Source organism: Lepeophtheirus salmonis, chromosome 5 (assembly GCF_016086655.4).
Source record: "Lepeophtheirus salmonis chromosome 5, UVic_Lsal_1.4, whole genome shotgun sequence".
NCBI classification, from domain to species: domain Eukaryota; kingdom Metazoa; phylum Arthropoda; class Copepoda; order Siphonostomatoida; family Caligidae; genus Lepeophtheirus; species Lepeophtheirus salmonis.
Window position 1 is genome coordinate 55,283,165 of NC_052135.2, and position 21,698 is coordinate 55,304,862.

General features: G+C 31.3%; 3 protein-coding genes across 3 annotated transcripts; 2 read left to right on the forward strand and 1 right to left on the reverse strand.

Annotated features, from left to right (window-relative positions):
* The first annotated feature begins 382 nt into the window (after positions 1–382).
* Positions 383–4,717, forward strand: LOC121118865 (BOS complex subunit NOMO2). Its single transcript, XM_040713461.2, has 2 exons — positions 383–1,617; positions 1,689–4,717. The coding sequence occupies exons 1-2, from the start codon at positions 1,287–1,289 to the stop codon at positions 4,610–4,612; spliced, it is 3,255 nt and encodes a 1,084-aa protein (XP_040569395.1). The 5' UTR covers positions 383–1,286; the 3' UTR covers positions 4,613–4,717.
* Positions 4,615–17,160, reverse strand: Ir25a (ionotropic receptor 25a). Its single transcript, XM_040713462.2, has 13 exons — positions 16,917–17,160; positions 15,924–16,070; positions 15,697–15,856; positions 8,378–8,750; positions 6,877–7,167; positions 6,575–6,808; positions 6,323–6,514; positions 6,054–6,253; positions 5,609–5,998; positions 5,350–5,549; positions 5,164–5,296; positions 4,986–5,113; positions 4,615–4,921 (listed from the first exon to the last, which is right to left on the reverse strand). Exons 1-13 carry the CDS (start codon positions 16,993–16,995, stop codon positions 4,740–4,742), a joined length of 2,709 nt encoding a protein of 902 aa, XP_040569396.1. The 5' UTR covers positions 16,996–17,160; the 3' UTR covers positions 4,615–4,739.
* On the forward strand, positions 7,267–8,885 carry LOC121118869 (uracil-DNA glycosylase). The gene is made up of 2 exons (XM_040713464.2): positions 7,267–7,747; positions 7,799–8,885. The coding sequence occupies exons 1-2, from the start codon at positions 7,396–7,398 to the stop codon at positions 8,296–8,298; spliced, it is 852 nt and encodes a 283-aa protein (XP_040569398.1). The 5' UTR covers positions 7,267–7,395; the 3' UTR covers positions 8,299–8,885.
* Positions 17,161–21,698: the final 4,538 nt, after the last annotated feature.

The window sequence follows — 21,698 nt, forward strand, 5'->3', positions numbered from 1 at the left end:
TTTTAATGGAATGTGCTGATGAATTTTAAACATTTAATGCACTACATGTATGTGTCGTATTTACCGGAGGTATTCAAATATAATTACAATATTATATTTTAGAGAAGGAATAAAAAATATGATCTTGCATAAGACATTTTATTTCATGTTGAATAATAATGACAAATTCATGTAATAGTTGTTAATGAATGTGTCACAGTACAGTGAATTAGTTTATTTTTGATCGAGGGTCACGCTAAGTTGTATTGATTAAAAGGAATGACTAGCGAATTAGAGGGGTATATTATTTTTTTAATTAAAATGCTGAGATAAGAAATTAACATAGTTGTATCTACAAACTTTATTTTCCTTTTTAGTATTGTAAAAAAGGGGAATTCGATTTAGTAATAATTAGTGAACATTGATGAAATGAATAAAATATGACGTCGCTTATTCTGACTGAAGTGCAAAAGAATTCTTCATGGATCATTTTCTTAAATTAGTAAATAAAAATTTTAATAACTCATTTCTTACCCATTTCAAATAATAGTTCTTTTTTATTCAAATGGAAAGTTGAAGCATTAAACAATTATCATTTCAATGTCTTTGAATCGAACCCAATTTTTATTATAAAATATATTGTGTAAAAATACACTTGAAGATAAAATGGAGCTAATTCAGAATTAAATCAAACCTTAAGGGGAAGAAATAGGCGTTGAAGAATTTATTGAAACATTGTGTGTTATTTTATTTGGATTAACCAAAAATTTAGCTTAGATATTGAAGAAATCTGATGTACTTTGTTTGAAAAAAGTACTGAGTAGTTGGTTATTATTGCATAAAACTTTTTGAAACCATGTTCGATAAGAAATTAACTTACTCTCGCTCATTTGCATAAATCGGCTTGGATACATTGTAAATTGAACAAAATATGTGTTTCATTATACAAATTGGGTTAAATTGAGAATAGATAAAACATATTCTATGGCATTGAAATGATAATTGTTTGATAGTTAAATTTTCAAAAAAAAAAAATTAAATAACTTTACAAATGGGTAAGGTATGAGCTTTTAAAATTTCAATTTCAATAATTTATTTTATAAATATGATAAAATTAGTTTGCACTTCAGTCAAACTAAGCGCACGCCAAAAAAAGATGTCTGTCCATATTGAATATTTATTTAATTTCAGTTGGCCCTGTTGAGTGACGTCATATTGAGTTGTAGTTTATTAAGTGTTTCCGTCGCTTGCTCGTTGCTGTTGAGCTAGGGAAGTAAGTAGAGGCTTTTGATCTCTAGGGGAGGGTCATGGTGCTACCGGTATCCGTATTCGTTGTATTCCTGGGCTTGTGTACCCAGAATGTGGTGAGTGAATCTGTCTTGGGTTGTGGAGGTTTCATTAAAGGAGGCCCCTTGGATTTGAGTCGTGTGGAGGTGGAGCTCCGATCTAAAGAAGGGAATATACTTAAATATAAGACGGATCCTGCTCCTAATAATGGATATTACTTCTTACCTGTCTACGAAAAAGGAGAGTATGTCCTCAAAATTAAACTTCCCCCTTCGTGGGAGACGGAACCTTCAGAAATCTCCGTCTCTATTGATGGGGTGAACGATCCTTGCACTAAAAATAAGGATTTAGGTATTATCCATGAATAACGTTTGATAAAATTATTTTCCTTAATTGTATTTTTTTGTATTATCTCCTGATAGATTTCATTTTCAAAGGCTTTGCCATTTCTGGCTCGATTCGTAGCAAAGGCTCTGATTTTGGTCCTCTCGGTGTGTCGCTTGAGCTTTCAGACTCAAAAAGAAAATCTCTTTCCAATGTAACATCAGGAGAAAACGGGATTTTTTCCTTCAAGGGTGTTGTCCCTGGGGAGTACACCGTTAAAGCTTCCGATGATCGTTATTCTTTTGAATCAGATACTATTAAAGTATCTGTCCAAGAAGAAGCCAAGTTTTTGAATGACATCATTATCTCAGGCTATGATATCAAAGGTAGAGTTGTTATGGAAGATAACGAACCACTGGAAGGTTTTGAATTAAAAATGGGAGATTTACAATCACAGACAGATGCAAAGGGTGACTTTTTATTCAAAAATGTACCATTTGGGTCATATCAAATTGAGCCATTGATATCAACGTCCATTAAAATTACTCCATCCAAATTAAAAGCAGATATCTTAAGCCATGGACATTTAACTTTGGAAACTCCATTTATAGTTCGAGGATTTGATGTCAAAGGGAAGATTGCTGGGGTAAAAAGTCCTGAATCCTTAAGTTTAAAACTTTTAAAAGCAAATGAGGATGATGTCATTTTGAAAACCAGTGATAGAGGAGAATTTGTTTTGAATTCAGTCAAAAAAGGTACTTACTCATTGAGGCCTGTTTTAGATGGTTATGATTTTGAAGATATAGTTCTTCAAATTAGTGGACCTAGTTATGAACTTCCAGTAGTCCAACCTACTAGGTTTCGTGTGTCTGGAAGAGTTGAAAGAGATAGACTTGGATTTAATTTGGCTGGTGATCTTAAAGTGAATTTTGCCAATACTGAAGGGAAAGTAATGGGGAAAGTATTAGTCTCTGACGAAGGGTCTTTCTCTATTTATTTACCTCCAGGGCAAGTAAAAGCTTCAGTCGAGGTTGCATTAGAGGATCGTCGTAAAGGGATCGGTGGCTTTGCACCAGTTAATCATGCGATTAATGTCAAAGATGAACCTATTAGTAATGTTGAATTCACTCCAATTAAAGTATCTGTTGCTGGAACCGTTCAAAGTATTAGCAAAAATCTGAAAACCAGAATATTACTTACATCCACTGATATGGAAGACTTTGTCTTTTCTACCGATGTAAAAAACGGTAAATTTATGATTGATAATGTCCTTCCTGGTACATATACAGCCTCCATTGCTAAAGAAGAGGGAGATATTAGGTGTTGGGAAACTCCATCACATAAACTAAGTATATCAGAAGACTTTAACGATATTAAATTTATCCAAAAAGGTTTTAATGTGGAAATCGTTACTACCAATAATCTCAAAGTATATTTAGGGAAGAAGAAAAACATTGAATTGAAAAAGGGATCAAACACTGTTTGTGTAGAAATTGAAAACCAAAACTTAGAGATTTCAACTGAAGAATCATGCCATCGGTTTGATGTGACTCCTAAATCAATTCAATCGGATACCAAAAGAGTAACAATAGAAGCGAAAAGTCATAAAATATCTGGATATATTAGATCTAAAGCTTTGATATCTGATTTGGAAATACAACTATCATCTAGGGCTAAGAACAGTGCATCAAAAATTCCATTTGAGAATAAAGGAAGCAATAGCCACTTTGAATTCTTTGCAGAATCTAAAGAAGAGTTTACTGTAACCCCAAAAGCTAAAGAGCATCTATTTGAACCTGAAAGGCTTCATTTAAGTGTTGAAAATGATTGTATGCTTGATTCTGTAATTTTTGAGGCTCGAGAAGGTGTTTTTGTACGTGGAAAAATATCACCTCCCTTGGAAGGAGTGAAAGTTTCGCTTAGTGATGAATTGTATGGATTCTCTGATAAATCTGGTGTCTACCAAATTGGGCCACTTGCTGACGATATCAAGAAAGGACAATCAATCATAGCTTATAAAGATGGTTATGCTTTTACTTCTGGAGATAAGCATGGGGACTTCAATGCCAAAAAGTTGGCTTCTATCGAAGTGTTTGTCTCAGATGGGGATGTTCCGCTTTCTTCTGTCCTTGTATCCATATCAGGGCGAGAAAACTATAGAAACCGTTCTGTAACTAAAGAAGGCAGAGTGTCTTTTCTTATGCTTGAGCCTGGGGAGTATTTTGTCAAGCCCATTCTTAGTGAATACGAATTTGAACCCAAGAATCACTTATTTAAAATTGAGGAGGGTGATACTCAAAGAATGCATATTAAGGCACTTCGTGTTGCATTTTCTTGCTATGGTAAGATATCATCTCTCAATGGAGATCCAGAGTCAGGTATAGTAGTTGTTGCTTCTGGTGAAAGTAACAATTGTGACAACTCTGAGGCAATTTCAAATTCCCAAGGAGATTTTCGCATTCGAGGACTTATACCTGGATGTCGTTATAAAGTGGGTCTGATGCAATCCTATGAACAAGACTCTAAAATTGAAACTTTTATTCCAAAGTCAGCCTCTATCTCTGTTGAAGCTAAGGATATTCCTCAAGTGCTCAGATTCACTGTTGTCTTAAAGTTTCCATGGACAGAGTTTTCTTTGATCGTCAAAGATGACCAAAAGTTTAGTCCTATCAGGGTCAAATTCTCCTCGGTTGAAAAGGATGATATTTCTATTGTCAAAAAAGAATTTTCTGATCACATCATACTCTTTCCCTCTGTGCCTCTTGATCCTGATACTAGCTACTACCTCAGTGCAGAGTCGCTCAATGAAAAATTTAATGTTAACCAAAAGGCCGCCTCAATTAAAGTACAAGCTAATACAACTTTCCAAGCCGTGACTTTAACATTAGAGAAAGTTGAATCGAAGCCAAAGGCTTTTAAATCCAACCATTTTTGGTTATTGAGTTTGTTACCATTGGGCGGCATTGCTGTTTTCCATAGACAATTATTTGAATCGTTTTATTTTAGTCGTATGCGCAATTAGTGTATTGTTAATTATTTTTATTTAGATTAATGTTGATATAAATTTTAAACTCTCATATAATTTAGTTTATTAATATATTGGAGTAAACATTAATTATGGAATGTATATATGACTGACTATTGATTTTTTATTTGTAGGTAGATGAGAAATCTGTTTTGTCTCTGAAATGTGCTTGCTTGATTTGTAGTTGTTTAGTATTTGGGTCAGAAATTTGAATTTGAGGAACCTTGTATTTGTAGTACCAGTACTCGAAGATGAGTGTGATAATAGCCAGTCCAATTCCAACGAAAATGACGATGAATACACCACCTTAGGTTTTAGAAATGATATTATTTGTAATCTCCAATAAGCTTAACTTTAGAAATTGCCTTACCGATATTGTATATAGATATACCTCCTCCGCTATCATCGTCTTCTTCACAGTTCTTTTTATTTGAATTTCCATTCCACCAGCGTTCCTTGAGAGTCTCTAGTTTTCGTTGGTTGAGCAATTTGAGGATCCTGCAATGCTCAGTGTTTAATGACTGAAATATGGCTCATTTAATACTTACGCATCATTAAATTGATCTTTAAGTGGAGATCCCTGTTGAACCGCCAAAGCATACGGCTTCCTTGAGAACTCCTCTCCGACCATTTGTAAATCACAGTTTGTGAGGACTTGATAACGGATATCCGTTGCATCCCCTATTAAATTTTACGTGTTAAACATTGATACATCCTTGAAATCAATTAATTACCTAGAAAAGCGAATCCTTCACTTGATGTAGGAGATTGTCTCACTCTTTCTAGAGCTTCTTCAAATGTTTGCGGAAGTTTAGCTTCCTTCATGCTCTGCCACATTTTCGTATATTTATCACTTACGGGATAGTCCCATACGGCCAATTTGGATTTTTCTAGCTCACTTAGAGAATCATTTAGAGACATGTCTTTCCATATTCTATTAAAAAATAGATATAAAATGTTATTTCTAATTGAAATCATATGTATTTTAGTTACTCATAAAATTTGTCTTCGATGTATGCCATTCTTTCGAAATAAGTCATGGTAGCAGAACCATTCATGGGCGCATATTGTATCTTATATTGTTTTGACAGATCTTCAAGAGATTCAACAGGTGTTTCCAAACGTGAAACCGTGAGAAAAGCGGCTAAATTAGCTGTATATGAGGCAATTATGATAAATCCAAAGAGCCACCATGTTGCAGCTACTAGTCTACCACTTAAATTCTTCGGGGCTTCGCCTCCTCCCTGAGGAGTTAAAGATGTCAAACAAAACCATAGACATTCCTTGAAATTAAAATATCTTTTTTCATCATCGTCTTCATATTTTTCTACGTTGTTCTGATAACTGTACGGACTGTACTTGTCAAATATCCACATTAAGAAACTAAAAAAATTACACGTATTTAATTTGGGATATAAGAATTCTTTCAGTTATCTACCTGGTTGCAAAATAGGCAGCCAGAATACAAATCCAAACTTCGTCTTCCAAAACACTTAAGAATTTGAATAGCGATGTTGGAAGTTTTGGTTTTTTCATCATGATAATGATACCAACCAAATCATAGTATGGAACTGTGAAATCAATGACATTCTCTCTTTCAGCCATGACAGAGAGTGCTCCCAAGGCAATATCCGCTTTCTGAAAGATAAATAATATTTTTTGAGAAAATTACATCTGGAATGAAATTATCATTTCCATAAATCTAACTTTATCAATGAGCTCTCTTATCATTCCATTCCATTCTTCATTATCATCCATTCGACCATACTGACCATCTGGAGACTCATAAATCTCGTATTCAAATTCAATTAGCTCTTTGAGTTCATTAATAAGGTCAATACAATATCCAGAATAAACAGCTTTTCCATTTATCATCTCTTTGGAAATGAATGGAGCTTGCTAAAATGCAAAGATATTTAATATAAAACCAAAAGTATATTAAATATATTTTATTTATACCATAACTGAGACGATTTTGTAAATAGTTTTAGCTCCAACGCCTTGCAATGACATTCCAGTTTTATATTGGATCAGATCTTGAGATACTTGAGCTGTCCAGTCCCCAATATATTCCTTTTTAACGAGCTTCGAATTTAAAAATTTCATTTTTTCTATTGTAACACCAAACTTCATGAAAATTTCATCATCATTTTGACCATACGATAGTGGATCATATGCGTCGGGAATGTCAGCCTGAAATGGTTAAATTCATCTTCATCAATTAAGATATTTCTGTCATTTCTACCATAACTCATTCTCACACTCTTAAAATAGGACAAAAGATCCAAATTTGATCTTTCTTTTGGAGCACCGTCCTGAAACTCTGAGCATTTTTGTATTGATAACTCAGGCCAATCACTTTTATCCTTTGCATTACTAACTCCCAACAGCCCTCGAACCGCCACCTCAAAATAAAACCCTACATCAATCTTAGGCTCAATGTTTGAGTCTTTTGATATCGTGTTTATTATAGCTCCACTTTTGGGTTTAGAAGGCTTAATGTAAATTAAATCAAGTTTATTGCATTCACATTTAAAGTTAGTATTTGAATCCTGAAAGAAAGTACTTGTTGAGTAAATATGTACGTAAAAGTAAAAGTACATTGATTCTAGGCTACAAATAGAAATAAAATATAAAATAAATTTCAAGAGGTTTAGTGACTTTCCCGCTCTTTTGAAGCACATATTTATACATTATCATTGAATTTTCATTGATATAGGCACTAAAAAAATAAGATAGTTTTTATTGAGTTTATCGCTATTTATTAACTGCGGTACAAAATGCCCGGTGTAACTAAAAATATCAAGACATATTTCAAGCCAGTGAATTCTCCTTTGAAGAGGAAGAGTGATGTTTCTCAAACTACTCCTGATCAGAAGAAGAGAATGGCTCAAAACCGATTTGCATCCAAGATTATTCTCGAGTCTAAAAACTTTCCTATTTTAGATAGAGAAATGGGCTCATCTTGGTTTGAGGCTCTTGAGCTTCACTTTAAAAAAGACTCATTTAAACGATTAAATGATTTTATCGTCAAAGAACGAGAAGGATCAAAGAAAATTTTCCCGAAAGAAGAAAATGTCTGGAGTTGGACAAAGTTTTTCCCTATTTCTGAGACAAAAGTTGTTATTTTAGGTAATTTTCAATGCTCATAATTATCTTTAAAAAAATGCAAGACCATCTTAGGTCAAGATCCTTATCATGGTCCTAGTCAAGCACATGGTCTATGTTTCTCCGTCTTACCTGGAATTCGACCCCCTCCTTCTCTTCTCAATATGTTCAAGGAACTGGAGCAAGATATTCCCGACTTTAAAAGACCGAATCATGGTTATCTCTCTGGATGGGCTAGTCAAGGAGTTCTTTTACTCAATGCCGTTCTCACAGTACGCCAAGCCGAGGCAAATTCCCACAAAGACAAGGGTTGGGAACAACTAACGGATGCTGTGATTCAATATATTTCAGATAACTGTGATGGTGTTGTCTTTCTTTTGTGGGGTTCTCATGCTCAGAAAAAAGGTGGAATTGTCAACAAGAATAAGCATCATTTATTGAAGTCTGTTCATCCCTCGCCTCTTTCGGCTCATAGGGGTTTTTTGGGATGTAAGCATTTTTCTAAAGCCAATGAAATCTTAAAAGAGCAGGGAAAAGTACCGATTGATTGGACTCATCTTCCTCAAGATATTTAGGTTCCCCTTAGGAGATCTTTGATATAAATATCATGTTCCTTTACTTATTTACAGAATATATTATATTATTGGAGTGTACCTTAGTGATAGCGAACCAAGCATACTTTGTTCCGTAAAGTTTCATTTCATTCGCTTTTGCAACGACTTCCTCTATAGTTTTCACAGATCCAAAGACAAAGTAATTATTCAAATCCACTTGAGACATTCTCATTAATTGTCCCTTTAACTCATTTTTCCCTGTTCGGATTTTTTGTATCATGTGTCGAACAGGGATGTTTTGTAATAGACTTCTGTACTTGTAATCCATGACAAAGGAGTCATCATAAAGTACGGCTGCGTTTGTAATATTGTCTGAAGTAATTATGTTTCGTATTATGTTTGGAAGTAGATCTCCTGGGGGTCGTACTCGAATGAGGTATTTCCCCTGATCAGATGTTAAATTTCTCCATTCTCTGTATGAAAATACGTGTATAAATATGTACTTTATTAGCAAATGAGTAATTTATTTATTCCATTAAATATATCATGTAGTATAATGTTTGTGATCTCATGTCAACTTTCATCAAATATAAATGAATGACATTCAATCTTAACAATTTTCAACTTTTTTTTTTAAAAATCAAATGTCAGGTGTAGAAATTTGAAGAGCCCCTCCCTAAGTTATGGATCATGTTGATACATTCCTTTATGTGTCGTGGTATTAATAATGTTTGACTAATTAATTATTTTCTTAAAACTCCTGATATCCTACGTAATATATACTAAATATTTTATTAAGCATATTGATCTAAGCTATGAGGGTATAATAATACAAATGTGGTGCGTCAACATAAAAACATTTTTGAACAAAAATCAAGAAAAACAGAAAATGCCATTTTTTACAAGAACCCCAATATTCCAGACATTTGAGTCTATTATAGGCTTTCTATTCAAATTAATGGGATAAGTAAACATAATCCAATAATTTTAGCTTCAGTTAGCGATCTTTATTCGATTTAAGAGTTTTATATTGGCTCCGATATGCCCCTTTCCGATAGAATCTGTAAATGTCTCATTTTTTGATTGTGAAGCTCGGGTTTGTCTACTCTAAATGCAATTTGTGACTCCAAAGGGCAGATGAGAATAATTTCTTGACGAATATTCTTCAAAGAATGCTAATGTAATCTACACTTCGTTTTGAGAAATATCATTCTAGCTTGCTTTTGTGTTGATCATGTAACAATATTTTCCTAAAATTGTCAATAATATAATTAATATATTGTTCATCCATGGAATATTCAACTATTGCATTATCCTTATCACAATAAACTAACTTATGCATTTCATTTTTTTATTGCAACTAGTACAATTTACTTATAAAAGTTTCAACTTGAGCAAAATCGTGGCTTGTTTCCCCGACATATAAAATGTATATATTTGTGTGTACAGGTTGCAACCAAAAATTGAATAATTTTAAATGAAGGATTTACAATACTTGGGATGAGGGTCAGGGGTGGGTTGGAGAGGCTGTAGCCACCCTCCCTTAAAAAAATGAAGGGAATTTTGCTTTTTTCTAGAAATATTTTTCGTCATTCCGGCGAATTATGTAGTAAAGCAAAAAAATTAATATTTGAAATTTTTTTCCCAAAAATTTAATTTTTCCAATCATGCGTAAACATTTTTATACTTTTTAAATGTACAAACCCCCACATTACATATATTCAAATACCTACAGTTACAAAAAAAAAAAAATATATTTATATATGTATCCAATCATGCGGACGCCCGTTAGGATAATGCAGTAATTGAATATTCTATGGATGGTCTATATATTAATAATATATTTTTTGGCTATTTACTCAATTACAAATTATTAAAATTTAAGTATTCTATGGCACATTATATATATTCAAATACCCACAGTTACATTATTTATAAATACATGATAGATAACCATGTAATTTTAGTAAATCATAATTAAATGATAGTATCAATTAATAGTTTTTGGTTAAAATGACCAATGTTGTAACTAAATAATACATTTTAAGACGAAAAAATTGCCAATTTTGCAACTTGTGCAGAAGGTATTTATTTGCCAAACGGTCATTTCGCCGAATGATTATTTAATCTTTTTTAATTCAATTAAAAATTATCCAAATTAACAATTCAACTCCCCACCTCTAAAATCTACATGATACTCTAGATTAATTATTATCTAATACTAATCTTATTCATAATTTAAGCCATTAGTTGTAAGAATGAATAATTATATTAGTCACTAAATTAGTTTTCTACATTCGAATACTTCGTTGAAACCAAATCTTATTCCTATTAGGAGTCAAAACCAAAGCAGATTTTAACATGAGGGAGGTCTATGGCAAGGATAAATTTGTTGGGCCACTTTCTTTCTCTATTTTAAATGTGAATTTAATTTCGAATTTTGTTGTTACATAATATTTAGATGATTTAAAAAAAAATAAGAAAAAGTCATTTTAAAACCCTATATTAATACCATGATGGCCCCTACTTTTTATAATCAACTGTGGGCGGAGACAAATAACCCTAATGCCTCCCTAAAATCACCACTGGTCAAAATACTAAATATTTTTATTGTTTTCAAATTGGCAATAGGGACTTGTGACTGTGTTTTGCAATTCATAAACTCGAGTAGACCATTAACTACTTGATTAAAGTCGATCAAACACTAGTGTTAACATTATTTGAAGTTATGTACATTTAAACTCCGACAAAGAATTTAGATATAAGGTTTTTAACTTTTTTCGTCCAAAATGAAAACATCATCAATAAATTATAAAATATAAATGATATTTAACCCAACCAGCGATCAAGCTTGGCTCAGGCTTCATCCTTACACACAAGTGTATGCCCGACTCATTTATCAATCTGTCATTTTGCATTTAGTTTTTCAATCCTATTTTGGAATGAATAAGAAAAAAATGATGATATATGGAGTCTTTTCACTGATACAACAGATTGCATAATAAACCGGAATCTACAAATGTTGGATACATTTGATATATTTATAAAATAAAATGAACAAATTTCCACAAAAAATATTAAAGAAAACTTCAGTTAATAACTTTTAAAATGGGAAAAACTAAAAATTTATATTATTAAATTATATTTATAAAACAAAGTTAGTTTGTCTGAATGCCTGAATGTATCAAAAGAGTCACCGGGCAGCATAGCATGATATGCAAACGCCTGCAATATTTCATTAATACAGTTACATTGTTATTTCTTAGATGAAAATATGTTCATGATATACATACATCAGGAAGCACTATAGATAGTGAAAAAAGACAAAATTATTACTTTCTCCAGGAATCCCATCTATAAGAATGAAAACTTTGTTTGACATATTCAAACCTTCAATCAGATGAAACCGTTTGACAAAAACCCTTTTGATGAGTTTCTAAAGATTGTCATGAAAAGAGTTTGTCATATAACAATGTAGCCGTATTAATGAAATATTGCAGGCGTGTGCAAATAACATCGAACGTGTGTATACAAGGTGTACTGTATTTAATGTAAATCATATAAATATTTTGATATAAAATGTAGTCGACAAGAGGATTGTTTCTGTTTATTTTTGTTACAATTTCTCATAATAAAATAAATATAAGCTAATATAAACAGGGGTCTTAATTAAGTAGTACCATATGTCTCCCTCCCGTCTTCTTCTCGCATTCTTTCTTCCTTAGAAAAAGGTCAACTCTACTTATGATTACTGACTATTTAAAAAGGCACATGAAGGAAACCACAATGAAATATGTTACATGCCAGCATATAAGGAGGCTGGATTTTTTTCTTAATAATCTATTAGTAAGCTAAAATAATTGATCAAGTTCTGTTCTTTAAATTATATTAACAATTTTTTTTAATTCATTGGATGGAAGCCGCAGTTTTTAGCTGCTTTACTACGTGTGACCCAAATTCAATATGAAAATTGACTGGCTTTGATTTTAAAAAACCGCTCTTCTATGGTCTTAAATTTTATATGATAAGCATCAGGAAATAGCTCAAAACCTTACCTATAATTCCCCCATATCGGCAAATAGTATTTTGTTGATATATGAGTGCATAATACTATAGTTATTGATATAGCATCAAGTGTGTATGCAGAATCCACTGTATATAGTCAGGGGTGTCCGTAGGGGCTGCAATTAAGAAATTATAGTTGTTTACCCTATCTTTATTTTTGCTCAATATGGAAAAAATTTTAAAATTTCATTTTTGCAATTTGTCTTTGAACTAATCTAATCTAAGAATTGATTTAAGAAATATTGTAGTGAAAATGTATAATACAATACTGCTTGTGTTTTGTTTTGTTTCGCAATCTATCGCAATATCTTATCTATGGCCGGCTCTGGTATATGATATCCACAAAACATCAGCAACTTCTACATCTTTTCTGTCGCCTCTTGATTTTCTACTTCTTCTGTCTCTTATTAATATGATGTAAAATGTTGATTTGTTGAAAACAAATTAGCTGCTATGAATTTTGTTTTACTATTAATTCTATAAAGAATAAGTTGCTACAACTACCAAACTGACTTTGTGATTTTAATAGAGGTCGAGAGATGAAAGGAAAATTGGCAATGACGTAATTAAACAGTTTGTTCATACCCTATCCTAAATGCTCAATCAGTCCTCAGTGTTACTTTCCATTAACTTATGAATTACCTCCTAGTTGTTAAAAATATTATCCAATCCGTGCTATTCAAAATTAACTCAGATATATTAACATAAATATTTATTGAATTTTGGATTGATTATTATTATCATAGAAAAAAAAAAGAAGGTAATTTAAAAACTAATTATGGGTTATGGAAGAATATTAGTATAATCAATACTAGTGTTATGAAAAAATAGGATATATTTGATCGATTAATACATAATTATTGTAATTACCAGACTATGAAGTTAAAGCAAATATTAGTAAATAAATGTCATTCACAAAAGATCAGCTGCTTTTATCGTGTAGCTCTTTTAAGATGTTCTGTATTATTGCCTTTAAGCTATAAATAGGGTTAAAGATTGGAAGTATTTTCTATATGTAAACAAAAAAGCCCAAAAATCAGCATTGTAATCTTGATAATTAGAAGTTAGAGAACAGCTTAGCTGTCTTGACGTTTCTTTAGATAGGCAGCAAGCCAATATAAGAGGAAGGAAATTTACAATAAGCCCACTCCGTATCAAGCAAAGACGTAGGCAGCAATTACTACGATGTCGATCCTCAATTCTACTGTGAGTCCAATAGGGACTAAGCGTTATTATCAGAGTTGATATCTTTGTTAGAAAAAAACAACAACAACAGTGAGGAGAAGGCGGGAGAGAGGCCTATACAAGAGTGTCCGCAGGGGTGAGGATGGAGGGCTGTAGCCCCCCCAAAAAAAAAAAAAAAATTAAGGAATTTTTCCTTTTAACTAGAAAGTTTCATATTTATTTTTTTCCCAAAAATTTAATACTTGAATTTTTCCAAAATATTTAATTTTTCAATTTTTCCCAAAATATTTAATGAAAAAAACATTTTTTACATTTTTTTTTCTATGAATAGCTTGGGATTTTGTAAATTTTTCTACAAAACTTTTTCCCAAATTTTTTTTTAAATAGCTTTTGATTTTTGATTTTTTTTTTTTCAAAAATTCCACTTTTTGAGAAATAAATATTAAATTTAAAAAAAAAATTCATAGTTGAGTTTTTATGAAAAGATCTACTATCTGATTTTTTTTTTTTTTAAATAAATAAATTTTTAAATTTTTTCGAAAAAATTTTAAAAATTCCAAAAACCATGCTTCTCCCAAAATATAATCCTGCAGACGCCTCTTTTATAATAATACTTAATTAAGATCCTTGTTAATATATTATGTCTGTTATATGATTTTGGTGAGATAAAACGAATTACTACTATAAAGTGGATAACATTCTAGATTTAAAATAGCATGACTATAGGAAAAATAACATAATTATATTTAAATTCAATTAAACTGTTTTTATTATACATTTTTATAATAATTAACACCAAAAATAGGTGCAAATGCTTACTTCTGATGGAGAAGTTAACACCACGACGACTTACTTAATAATGAACAAAAAAGAAGAAAGAGCACGCGCAACAACCGTTTTTCTTTTTTAATTTTTAGAGGAAGCTTTTCCATGACAAATATTTCATCTCTACTTATAACTCCTCGACAAATCATCAGTGTTACTTTCCGCTATTCATGAGCACACCCACTCTGGTTACACTTTAAACTTTAATGTTCTCTCCTCAAGAATGAAAGAATAATGATAACAGATTTAGAAAATAAAAACCTTGTTCAGGTTACCAACAAAAACAAAACTTGCCTGGTAAAAAATACTTTGGATTTACTAAGAAACTTTATTATGAGATGAAGTTATTGAGGTAGAATTTTATTCAAAGATAAGTATGAAGTTGAAAATCTATGAAAATATTGAAATCACCTCAATCTAATTTTAAAAGCTCCCCCCTCCCCCGAAAAACGCTATTGCTAAAAGACAAGCTAAAAATCATGAATCTAACAGGATCTAATCAAACACTCGTTGCCTCAAAATGAGGAATTTCAATATTACTTATTTACATAAACATCCAAATATTATTTCTTTATATACTTTGCATATATGAAAAATCCGGTTATAGTCAACTTTTTTTCTGAAAAATAGTAGTTTCCTTAATCCAGATTTGACTGTATTTCAAAAAAATAATTTTTCTAGAATAAGGTATATTTTATTATTTTGAAATGCCTTCATTTACATATCTTTTTAAAAGTTATTACAAATTTAATCAAAAATATTTTATTTTTCCAAATTTGTGTATAAGAGTCAAGTATATTCAATACTTTGATCAGTCCCTTACTTTAATAATGACGTCATGTGGGGGTGTCTAGTATATTTTATAGTTTTCCTTGTTCAAAATTTGGTCTTTACTAAAAAAAATGTTGCAGTTTAATTTTTTTGGTTCTCATAATTTTGCCTCGAAATTTATCGGTTCGAACTTTACTGTTGTTTTAATTATTTCATCACTATATTTTCCATTTTTCTGATCAAGATATGGCAGTAAAGTTCGAACTGGTAATGAAAAAAATATGTCAAAAAGTGTCAAAAATACAAGCTATAAAATTACCTGCGGCGAAAAGGTTTGCAGCAATAATTAATGGCCACACAATTTTGTTTTTGTCACTTTTCCAATATTTTACTTGTCAAATTTGGCATTTATAACTTTAAAAAAAACATTCTCTCAAATTTTCCAATTCAAAGTAATGAAGTTCAACCTTGAAGTGAATTATTAAATTCAGTTCATGAGATCACATACATGGGCAATTAAAAAGAAAATATTTTAAAGTAAAAAATTAATTAATTAAAAATAATTATACGGACCTTACATCCCGTAAATCCCCGTAGGATGTGCTTAAAGTCGGGATGCCAAGGGATAAACTCAAGGATTTGACTACCTCAGACAAAGTACCAGCACTTGTTGTATCAAGGATCATATCAGGAGATCTCCCCTCATCTAGCATTGTCTTTAATTTGTTACAGACTATAAATATTTGATAAAAAGAAGTTGATCATCTTTCAATTATATATAAAATCATTTTCAATCAGACCTTTATCCGTAGAATTCCCAATGTCATTACCATTCATCATCACGCTCTCTAAACTTGTGACAACGACATTGTTTTTCTTTTTGACATAGTCAAGAGCTATATCCACGGAGTCTTTGATCAGTCCAGTACTCTTATCATTGATCCATACTATATATTTTGGTTTTATACAACATCTTAGACATTTAAAACTATATAATATGTGGTCAATCAACGTAAAAACAAGCTGAAAGATTTTTCTGAAAACTAGCTGTGGGTCAAATTTGTATTCTTAGACGAAATTATCTAATGAACCCTATGAAAGGTCCGCATAATCCCCTTAAAGTTGCCCAAAATTCACCGTCACAATGAAAGAATGATAAATTGATGGATTTTATTTGAAAGGGCAAATATCGGGGTCACAATAATTTTCTTAAATCAAAGAAAGGCTTTAAAATATAGCTAAAACTCTTGGGTACCTTAAATAATCCCATAAATTTAAATGATAAGCCTATAATTGAATCAAATATCGCTATAAAATATTGAGTTGTATGTAGTAAAATATTCGAGTAAAAGCTTTAACTCAAAAGCCTGTCGACAAAAAAGCAAGCTACAAAGATTATATATATACATATATATATTGAGTGTATATCATATTTGTATTCTTCGACGAACTATTCTCAATTTCTATCAACAAATTATTTATATTAATCCTTTGGTTGTGTTGCAAATTGCACTTAATTTATCCAAAATTGATCGTCACATTAATAATAAATTGTTAGATTTTATTTGAAATCCGGCCTTTTGCCTTTTATATCAAATAAATTTTTTAAAATTTAGTTAAGTTTTCTTAGTTTTTAGAACTCCTCGCACAAATTTAGATAATAAGGCCCTATAAATGACTTAAATATTGGTTTAAGGACGAAGTGGAAAAAAATAATTCGGATTTTTTCATTTTCTTGATTTTTCTTCGAGATTGTTTTTATGTTAAGTCACCACATACGAGTATGTACTTACAAACATTAACATTGGCAGATTTGGATTTGAGGATGAGGAAGGGTAGGATAATGGAAAGGGTCTGGATTAGGAATTGCATGATGTTTGATTATTTAAAAAAAATTATAACTATTTTTTTTTTGTTCAGTCTTGAACCATGCTACAACCAATGATGAACTAAATCTATTTCCATCCGCTCCTCACCTTGTGAATGTCTACTAGGGTCTACATCTAAAGCATTATACTTATTCCATAACTTACTCACATTTGTAAAAATAATAATAATAAGTAAATAGAAAGTTACTTCAGGAGAAGCGACTCCTGCTACCATTTACTCAATCCATTACGATAGCGTCTCATTAATTATTAATTTCAATGTCATAATAACAAAGTTTGTCTTTATTAGCCTTGTACTCGGCTCCGTACCGATTACAAATATCATATCATATTGATATTTAAGACGCATGATACAACTTTTGTTAATGTTATCCTCTAGGTCTCCCTAGACAAATATTTGAATTTTAAATGATTTTTTTGTCGCTATAAAGAAGTACTTTCAAATGATATGATTATTTATATATATATGGTTTGTCAACATAAAAAAAATCTTGAATAGAAATAAAGAAAAGGATAAACTCCAAATAATTTTTTTACCCTTCTTATATTTATTCAGCTTCAAGACCTGGGTTCATACACAATAGCCTTAGTATTCAAATTTATGGGATGAGTGAAGATACCCAATAATTTTACCTGTAGTCTAAAACCTCTATTTGTTACCTCTAATATAGTTAAGGGGAGTTACAAGGGAGAAAAATAATTTTCTGAAAAAGAAAAAAAAATCTTGCAACTCGCAAACAAACGAATTGGTACAGTAAATGATTCAAACTTTTATAGAAAATCGCATCCAAACGTAATACTCGAGTTAAAGTCCATGCACTTTTGGACGTTGTTAAATCAGCAACGGAGATCTACAGGTTTTTGTGCCTATTTACAATGTCAGAGACAGAGATGGGCTTGAAAGGAAGCCCGGAAGTATCAGGAGTAAGATCCTTGATGCCTAGAAGGCGAAGAAGATTGTGGAGGTTAATCCTTTCAAGTCCTTGCACTCTCATGCAAAGAACATGGGTGTTACTAGGCCCATTTGGAAGGACACGGTCAAGAACTTGGGGTAAGAGCCAAATCAGGATGGGAGACATTTGTTACAATTGAATTAAGACTCGTGTTAATATATTCTGTCTGTTATATGACTTTTGTGAGCTAAAATTGATTATTACTACAAAGAAGAGAACCTTTTATATTAAAAATAGGTTTAGTACAGCGAAAATAATATATTTATATTTAAACACATATATATATATATATATTTATTAGGCATTCTTAAACAAATTTACACCAAATAATGCATACTTCAGAGGAGAAGTTAACACCACGACGACCTATTAAATAATGAACGAAAAAGAAGAAAGAGTACACGCAATAACCGTTTTTCCTTTTCTAATTTTCAAATAATTATTTTTCATTACAAACATGTCAACTCTAATTATTATATATTAGTGTTTTTTTTTTTTTTATTAGACTAGGACTCTCTGTACTCCAAATTTTACTATTCTACTTCTAATGACATTTAAATTATATTTTGTGACCATAACTTTTTAGTATACTCTTATTAATTCAATTAAGTTATAAATACTTATAACACAAACTCCTTACACCGTTACCCCCTTATGTGAACTTATATAGTTTGCTATTTTCTCACAATCGCTAACCACAGGGATTAAAAAAAAATTCAAAGATCCTTTTTTTACCAATTGTTTCCCATATTTCATTTAATGATGTTTTTTTATATAAAATAATGTTTTTCATATTTTATTGTGAAACTGGCTTTTCTTAGATAAGGCAAAGCCTTCCAATATACTTAGACATTCCTAGCTAACAACATCGCTTACTGGGACAAGAGAATGTGGCCACCATACAGTCTGGATGTCAATCCCCTCGACTTTTCTTTCTGGTCACACATTGAAAAGAGACTGCAATTCCTTCACCCCAACGTTGAAGTCCTAAGTCGACAAGGAGTGGGCTTCCATGGACCCGAACTTCATTTGCGATACTGCAACTCTTTTCGTAAAAAGATTGCCGCCATCTTTGAGACCACGCGGTAGAATAGAATAAATCAATTTTTCATTCCCTAGGTATCAGAAAAAGATTAATAAAGATTTTGTTAAATGTATAATCAAAGAATGGCAAGTAATTTACTTTTTTCTTTCCAAGTGTGCAAGTTTCAATCTGGTATTATTCTATGAGGAAACAATATACATTCTTGATTGATGAAAGGGGAATGTATTTCACAGCTGCTTGTAGTTGGTCTAATGAAAAGTCATGACAGCTAAGCTGCTCTTTTCCAATACATACTTCAAATTGTTAGGGTGAGCATGCTGATTTTTGTTAACCTTTTTTAATATGCACAAAATGCTAGCCTTTATTATCACTGCTTATAAGTATACCTTGTTTCTAAGTATCTTGACCACATCTATCATGCGTGTACACGCAATTTTTTTAGAACTTTGCATAGGTATTATAATATTTACAAAATTATTTCAAAATAAAGAGGTTCTGTGATTTAAAGTTGTCTTGCTTGTGGGAGAGAAAATGTCGAATTATTTCCTTTCAAAATTTAATTTATCATGGCATTTCCCCCAACAAACGAGCCGCATTTTAAATCACAGAACCTTTTTGTTTTCAAATGCTGAATTTTTTAGTTTTGAAAATTACAATACGCACAGTTCCTTAAAATAGAGTGCTTATTGGTCTGTTTCAAAATTATACACGCATATACGTGTATACGAATGATAGATGTACATAGTAACCCGCAATGAGTAAGGAAAAAGAGACTCTAGTCGCTAGAATCTGAGTCATTGTGACTCGAGCCCTCATGTTTGCCTTAGTGATTGCCTTTTTAAAAAAAAGTAAAAAAAAGTGTTGATTACTTCACTCAACACAAAAATAATAATAATAATTAACTTAGGGAAGACTGGGAGAGTTGGAATAGTCCCATTTTCTCGAATATCAAAAAAGATACAGTCATAAGATGTACAATAAAATTCTATAGTATAATTCATATTATTGTGAAAAAGATTCAATCAGGAGGGGAGGGGGTGAAGGACATTACCCCCCCAAAAAAAAAAAGGAATTTTGGGTCTTTCTAGAATTTATTTTATCATTCGGGCAAATTATGCAGCAAAGCAAAAAAAATAATAATTGAAATTTCTTTGATATTTCAACATGTCTTTAAATTTTCATCGCATGATATACTTTTGATATTGTTTTAAATAGAAGATAACACCCAAACGAATTCTCAGTATTACTCTCTGTCTTTCATGAGCTCAAGAATGAAGGAGTAATGTTTAGAACTTGAGAAAATAAATAAAACATCGTTCAGATTCCCAAGAACAACATAACTTACACCAACACAAAAAAAATGCTACGGATTTACAACCCTAAATAAATGCACTTCCATTTTCTTTTCTATTTTAAAAGATTACGCTCATTGCTTATACTCATACATGTAAATCTGGTGTGTTTTTTAGCTGGCCCGTTAATTTGTAGTCGGTAGTATAAAGAAGGAATTTTATTTTCCTTTGCAGTTGTCATTATTATTATTCAATTCCTGTGCAGTGAACATCCTTTCCTAAATTGATTCAATTATATTCAAAGCCTTTTTGAACGTTCCTGTGTGCTCATAAAAGACACCGAGGATTTGTTGTAGAGATATAATTATAAGTCCTTGTTGGACCCAGAGTAGAATTGGGGATCGACAACGGATTAATACTAGTAAATGACCTTGTTTATATCTAATGAAACGTCTTGATCATTATTCTTTCTCTCCTCCAAAACATTCGTCAAATTGTTTGTGTTGCCATGTTGATTTTGGTTTCTTTTTTTTTAACATGCCCATTCCACAAAGGATTTTCGCCTTTGCGTATACTCATTTAAAACAGTAACGGGATCGGGTGTTTCTTTTCTAGAATCCGGAAAATAATGTTCAATTTGCGATTCAGATTCTTATGTATAAATATTTATTACTGGTATTTAACTATTAATTTCTTTCTTAATTTATATATATTAAATGTATCCGTCAAGATATAAAAAATCACCATGAAAATTTGTTACTTGAGTCTTATAATTCTATAAATATTGTAATAAAATAGTTAATGATAAAAAAATGTTCGAAAACTGAGAAGAAACAAATTGAATTCAAACTAAACGTGTACAGAAGTGTTTTAAACACATGCAGTCGGTGCATTGTTATTTAATATTGTAATTTTAGGGGAATAAGTTTTGTAAAGGGATGTAGGAAAGCTTGTCTTTGCAAAATTTTCCTTTCGAAAGTTTGCCGTGGGATTACTTGTCCTCGGAAAGTTCATCTTGGAAAGCGCCCAGCGGGCAGAGGAATCGCCTTCCTTTATTTAATATGAATATTATTTACATTAAATAAACGAAGACAATTTATTTTATCAATTGTAATTCTTAGAATATTATAGCAATGGGGCGTGAGATGTAAACTACGTGATTCAAAATAATGCAAGAGATGGTGCGTCACACTTGGGTCCTAGAAAACTGAATACATATATCATAAATATAATATATTCATCAAGAAAGTGTAAATACAGTAGAATTGTAATAGATTTTATCATATATTTAATTTGTTATAATTGTTTTAAAAGTTGTTCCTAAGTATAAAAAAACATGCTCTGTAATGTTTCAGTACCATAGATTCAGGTAGGAAAAATAATTGCATAGTTCCAG